Source organism: Salmo trutta, chromosome 8 (assembly GCF_901001165.1).
Source record: "Salmo trutta chromosome 8, fSalTru1.1, whole genome shotgun sequence".
Taxonomy (NCBI): domain Eukaryota; kingdom Metazoa; phylum Chordata; class Actinopteri; order Salmoniformes; family Salmonidae; genus Salmo; species Salmo trutta.
In genome coordinates this window covers 1819303-1826588 of record NC_042964.1, presented here as the reverse complement: position 1 = coordinate 1826588, position 7286 = coordinate 1819303, and the positions used below count along the sequence as shown (strand labels likewise).

Sequence of the window (7286 nt, the reverse complement as noted above, 5' to 3'; positions counted from 1 at the left end):
GTACTCCCTGTTTACCCACGACTGCACGGCCAAGAATGACTCTAACACTATCATTAAGTTTGCTGAAGACACAACAGTGGTAGGCCTGATCACCGACAACGATGAGACAGCCTATAGGAAGGTCACAGACCTGGCAGCGTGGTGCCAGGACAACAAGTGGGCATACTATTAGCCTACTCCACAGTGCAGCTTGGGTTGGCCTGACTGAAAGACCAATATGGGATTTCTCATTTAACCTGTTGAGGTGTAGGGGACAGTATTTTCACGGCCGGATGAAAAACGTACCCAAATTAAACTGGTTACTACTCTGGCCCAGAAACGGAAATATGCATATAATTAGTAGATTTGGATAGAAAACACTCTGAAGTTTCTAAAACTGTTTGAATGGTGTCTGTGAGTATAACAGAACTCATATGGCAGGCAAAAACCTGAGAAAAATCCAACCAGGAAGTGGAAAGTCTGAGAATTGTAATTCTTCTTTTGATTCTCTATCAAAAGTACAGTTTCTGTGGGGTGACGTTGCACTTCCTAAGGCTTCCATTGGCTGTCAACAGCCTTCAGAAAGTTCTTTCAGCATTCTCCTGTCACTGGGCAGATAATAGGAGCTCAGTCACTGAGTGGACTGCCTGGAGACAAAGGACTTGGTTATGCACGGTCCCGCGATCCCGCCGTTCCTTCTTTTTCTTCTTGAATGAATATGCTATTGTCCGGTTGGAATATTATCGCAATTTTACGTTAAAAATACCATAAAGATTGATTTTAAACAGCGTTTGACATGCTTCTAAGTACGGTAATGGAACATTTTCATTTTCGTCTCTGGTACCGCGCTCGCGCGTTATGCCTTTGGATAGTGCTCGCACAAACAAAAATGGAGGTATTTGGACATAAATATGGATTATTTCGAACAAAAACAACATTTCTTGTGGAAGTAGCATTCCTGGGAGTGCATTCTGACGAAGATCAGCAAAGGTAAGAGAATATTTATAATACTAATTCTGAGTTTAGGTGACCCCGAACTTGGCGGGTGTCTGTATAGCTTGCTGTGATGGCGAGCTATGTACTCAGAATAATGAAAAATGTGCTTTCTCCATGAAGCTATTTTAAAATCTGACACAGCGGTTGCATTCAGGAGTAGTCTATCTATAATTCTTTAAATAATTGTTATATATTTTGTCAACGTTTATGATGAGTATTTTTGTAAATTGATGTGCACATTCACCGGCAGTTTTGGTGGGAATACATTTTCTGAACATCACGCGCCAATGTAAAATTCTGTTTTTGGATATAAATATGAACTTTATCGAACAAAACATACATGTATTGGGTAACATGATGTCCTAGGTGTGTCATCTGATGAAGATCGTCAAAGGTTAGTGCTTCATTTAGCTGTATTTTGGGTTTTATTGACACATGTCCTTGCTTGGAAAATGGCTGTGTGATTATTTTAGTCTATGCACTCTCCTAACATAATCTAATGTTTTGCTTTCGCTGTAAAGCCTTTTTGAAAACGGACAATGTGGTTACATTAAGGAGAAGTGGTATCTTTAAAATGGTGTAAAATAGTTGTATGTTTGAAAAAGTTGAATTATGTCATTTTGCTGTTTTGAATTTGCCGCCCTGATATTTCACTGGCTGTGTCCCGCAGGTGGGACGTCCCATAGAAGTTAACGTCATTCAGAGTGTATGTCACTGTTTCTCATAGAATGAATCACACAGGGCACCATTCCTTCGCCGGACGGGGCGTTTGGATAGAGTAAACCCACTTCTTCAGCACCACTACACCACTGTGTAGGATCTATAACCTTTCACATAGCCTTACTGTAGGATCTATAACCTCTCATATAGCCTTACTGTAGGATCTATAACCTCTCACATAGCCTTAATATTAAATTAATTTCTTGTAGTAAACTTATACACCAAATCTAGGCACCATTTTGATCTGGAACAGGAGTGGAGAAATGATTTATTTCTTTCAGCATCTTGAGAGAATGAGAATGAGCAGTTAGATACCATCTGTAGAGGTACTGTGTTTATCAGCATCATAAAAAGCTGATAGTATTTCGACCACATAAAATATGGATCCAAGCAGAACTGAAATCTGATCAGAAAGACGTTGGATTGTTTTCACAGCTTTTTATTTCCTCACAACCGGTCAAACTGATGTCACTTGGACATTCAGAACTGAAAATCAAATTTAAAAGGTCTTTGCTCCGTGAAAGAAGCAAAGATGACAGAGAACTTTACCGATGTCAACTATACCGAACAAAAATATAAAACGCAACATGCAACAATATTTTTTTATTTAAGCCCTAATCTATGGATTTCACATGAAGCCCCACCCACTGGGGAGTCAGGCCCATCCAATCAGAATTTGTTTTTCCCCACAAAAGGACTTTATTACATACAGAAATACTCCTGTTTCATCAGCTGTCTGGGTGGCTGGTCTCAGACGACCTCGCAGGTGAAAAAGCCCGGATGTGGAGGTTCTGGGTTTACACATGGTCTGCGGTTGTGAGGCCGTTTGGACATACAGCCAACTTTTCTAAAATGACGTTGGAGGCGGCTTATGGTAGAGAAATTAACTTTACATTCTATGGCATCATCTCTGTTGGACGTTCCTGCAGTCAGCATGCCAATTGCACACTCCCTCAAAACTTGAGACATCTGTGGCATTGTTTTGTGTCCAAACTGTACATTTGAGTGATATTTTAGTGTCCCCAGCACAAGATGCACATGTGTGATGATCATGCTGTTTAATCAGCTTCTTGATATGCCACACCTGGAAGGAGGATGGATTTTATTGGCAAAGGAGAAATGTTCACAAACAAGGATGTAAACAAATTTAGGCCCAACATTCAAGAGAATGGAACATTTCAGGGATATTTTATTTCAGCTCATGAAACATGGGACCACAATTTTACATTTATATTTTTGTTCAGTTTAGTGTAGATTGAAGCATTCATTCTATCCCTTTATGACATCATTCTGTTGAGCAAAAGTTAATTTAGTCTTCTACAGTAAATTATTAAAACAGAAGGGAAGCTGCATATAACTAATTATAGACAAGTTGACTAACAAATAGCCTAACAAAGCGTCGGAAATTATAAAGCAGAAATATATCAAAATAATCAGGTAAAACTAAATCCTGCACCACCTGTCAAAAAATCGTTCCGTCATCTCTGATTGTAGCCAAGAGGCATTTTCTAAATTAGCGGGTCTGGGTCAGGTGTGGGCCTCTGGTTTTTCACTTTATCACCGGTAGGCGGTTGTGGATATGGTTATTAACAAAAACACAAACACATAGGTTAAATCCCAAATGGCACCTTATTCCCTATGTAGCCCCAAATAGGGCTCTGGACAAAATAAGTGCACTATGTAGGGAACAGGGTGCCATTTGGGATGCGTCTAGACTACGGTAGACGTTGTCCTTTAAAACTCGGCTTGTTGTGTTCAGTCATTGGGAAGAATATTTTGAAACAAGAAACTAAAACAAAGGAGCATTTTTTTTAAAACTTTGTTTCAGAACATCTTCACTCGCTTTGTACCATCTAGAAATATGTTGTCTGTCCAACGTTGAAGCAAGTGGGCCAGAAGGTACAGAATCCTCCTTCAACAGGAAGTGGTAAGTGGGCCAGAAGGTACAGAATCCTCCTTCAACAGGAAGTGGTAAGTGGGCCAGAAGGTACAGAATCCTCCTTCAACAGGAAGTGATAAGTGGGCCAGAAGGTACAGAATCCTCCTTCAACAGGAAGTGGGCCAGAAGGTACAGAATCATCCTTCAACAGGAAGTGGTATGTGACCCAGAAGGTACAGAATCCTCCTTCAACAGGAAGTGGTAAGTGGGCCAGAAGGTAAAGTAACTTCCTTCAACAGGAAGTGGTAAGAAGGTATATAGTATCAGTATCTTTCTTCCTGTCAGTTTAGTGTTTGTCTGTCCAAATGCACAGTAAGACAGGCACATAGAGCATTTTCTTTACAAACTGATCTGAGTCCCAGCAGTAAGATAGGCACATAGTTTAATGCTACAGAGCATTATCTTTACAAACTGATCTGAGTCCCAACAGTAAGATAATGCTCTGTATCATTAAACTGTGTGCCTATCTTTACAAACTGATCATGTATAAGTCCCAAACTGCACCCTACTGTATTCTTTATGGGGCCATGGTCAAAAGTAGTGCACTATATAGGGAATAGGGTTCATTTGAGATGCAGTTAGTGAGAATACCTCCACACACACCGAGATAATGCCGTCTCTTCTTCTAACACTCCTGAATCAATGTGTGTAGGCAGGATATATCATGAGGATTCTCCATTGGCCAACAAAACATCTCTATATTTATTCATATATTTTTCCTCTCTCTCTCTCGCTCTGTCTGTCTTTCTCTCTCTCTCCCCGTCTCAGTCGACCAGAGACTTGAGGTCTGGTAAGCCGGTCAGTTTGAGGTCCAGCAGCATCTGACCATAGGCTTTACCCTAAAGCAGAGAGAGGAAGAGAGAGGAGAGAGAGAGGAGAGGAGAGAGAGAGAGAGAGGCAGAGAGAGAGAGAGAGAGAGAGAGAGAGAGAGAGAGAGAGAGAGAGAGAGAGAGAGAGAGAGAGAGAGAGAGAGAGGCAGAGAGAGAGATTTAAACCCTTTATACTGTAAGCCTTACAGGGCTAAATTATGTTAATGTGTTAGCAGAAATCTCACTAAGAATTCGCTATTTTACCGATAGACTGAAAACACGTGTCTGTGCCTGAATGTGTGTGTGTGTGTGTGTGTGTGTGTGTGTGTGTGTGTGTGTGTGTGTGTGTGTGTGTGTGTAACCCTTTGATGTAACTGAGTTCCAGTAGGCCAATAAAAGGTTTTACAGGGCTGCTGCCACCACTGCCTGGGGTACGACAGAGAAGAGGAGGAATGGAGGGAGAGAGGGAGGGAGGGGGGGAGAGAGGGAGGGAGGGAGGGAGAGAGAGAGGGAGGGAGGGGAGTGTGGGCCTAAGAGGTCAGGGGTGAGGGGTAGAAGGTGAGAGGAACAGGGGGGGAAAGGGACAGAAGAGAGAAAGGAGTAGGGAGGGGGGGTTGTGGGATACAGGGAAAAGAGGTGAGGGGTCATGGTGTGTGTGTGTGTGTGTGTTACCTGAGGGTCACAGCGTATCGATGCCACCCCACCCCCTCCCAGAGAGCTTTGCAGGACGAAGTTGAGAGCATGAATCCCTGGTAACTCATAACTACAGGAGAGGAGAGAAGAACACACACACGCACGCGCGCACACACACACACACACACACACGCGCACACACACGCACACGCACACACACGCACACACGCACACACGCACACGCACACACACACACACACGCACGCACACACACACACACACACACGGTCTTGTTAGCATAATCACTATCAGACGTGGAGCTGTGGTTAAACGCTGGAGGAAACAGAGGGCGAGTCCCAAAAGGCAACCTATTCCTTATATAGTGCACTACGTTTGACAAGGACCCATTGGGTCGTAGTGCACTATACAAGGGGATAGGGAATCATTTGGGACTCCGGCCTACAGTCCTCCTCCTCCTCCACCCTTGACTGATCCCTTGGTGTGGAGGCTCATTAAAACACATCTGTTGTCTGTTAAATTACCACGGTCACCCACCCCCAGTCTAGTAATTTTATTAATTTTATTTTATTTATCCGTTATTTTACCAGGTAAGTTGACTGAGAACACATTCTCATTTACAGCAACGACCTGGGGAACAGTTACATGGGAGAGGGGATGAACAAGCCAATTGGAAGCTGGGGATGATTAGGTGACTGTGATGGTATGAGGGCCAGATTGGGAATTTAACCAGGACACCAGGGTTAACACCCCTACTCTATGATACCAGGGTTAACACCCCTACTCTATGATACCAGGGTTAACACCCCTACTCTATGATACCAGGGTTAACACCACTACTCTATGATACCAGGGTTAACACCCCTACTCTATGATACCAGGGTTAACACCCCTACTCTATGATACCAGGGTTAACACCACTACTCTATGATACCAGGGTTAACACCCCTACTCTATGATACCAGGGTTAACACCCCTACTCTATGATACCAGGGTTAACACCCCTACTCTATGATACCAGGGTTAACACCCCTACTCTATGATACCAGGGTTAACACCCCTACTCTATGATACCAGGGTTAACACCCCTACTCTATGATACCAGGGTTAACACCCCTACTCTATGATACCAGGGTTAACACCCCTACTCTATGATACCAGGGTTAACACCACTACTCTATGATACCAGGGTTAACACCCCTACTCTATGATACCAGGGTTAACACCACTACTCTATGATACCAGGGTTAACACCCCTACTCTATGATACCAGGGTTAACACCCCTACTCTATGATACCAGGGTTAACACCCTACTCTATGATACCAGGGTTAACACCACTACTCTATGATACCAGGGTTAACACCCCTACTCTATGATACCAGGGTTAACACCCACTACTCTATGATACAGGTTAACACCCTACTCTATGATACCAGGGTTAACACCACTACTCTATGATACCAGGGTTAACACCCCTACTCTATGATACCAGGGTTAACACCCCTACTCTATGATACCAGGGTTAACACCCCTACTCTATGATACCAGGGTTAACAACCCCTACTCTATGATACCAGGGTTAACACCCTACTCTATGATACCAGGGTTAACACCACTACTCTATGATACCAGGGTTAACACCACCTACTCTATGATACCAGGGTTAACACCCCTACTCTATGATACCAGGGTTAACACCACTACTCTATGATACCAGGGTTAACACCACTACTCTATGATACCAGGGTTAACACCCCTACTCTATGATACCAGGGTTACACCCCTACTCTATGATACCAGGTTAACACCACTACTCTATGATACCAGGGTTAACACCCCTACTCTATGATACCAGGGTTAACACCCCTACTCTATGATACCAGGGTTAACACCCCTACTCTATGATACCAGGGTTAACACCCCTACTCTATGATACCAGGGTTAACACCCCTACTCTATGATACCAGGGTTAACACCCCTACTCTATGATACCAGGGTTAACACCCCTACTCTATGATACCAGGGTTAACACCACTACTCTATGATACCAGGGTTAACACCCCTACTCTATGATACCAGGGTTAACACCACTACTCTATGATACCAGGGTTAACACCACTACTCTATGATACCAGGGTTAACACCCCTACTCTATGATACCAGGGTTAACACCCCTACTCTATGATACCA

General features: G+C 43.3%; 1 protein-coding gene across 1 annotated transcript in view; it reads right to left on the bottom strand.

The window, feature by feature from the left end:
• Positions 1-2783: 2783 nt before the first annotated feature.
• Positions 2784-7286, bottom strand: part of LOC115198038 (uncharacterized) — a 54561-nt gene continuing 50058 nt past the window's right edge. The window contains exons 19-20 of the mRNA XM_029759703.1: positions 5116-5206; positions 2784-4473 (exon numbers count right to left, since the gene is read on the bottom strand). Coding sequence (XP_029615563.1) covers positions 4399-4473; positions 5116-5206 — 166 coding nt within the window. The 3' untranslated portion in view covers positions 2784-4398. The remainder of the gene's footprint in view (positions 4474-5115; positions 5207-7286) is intronic.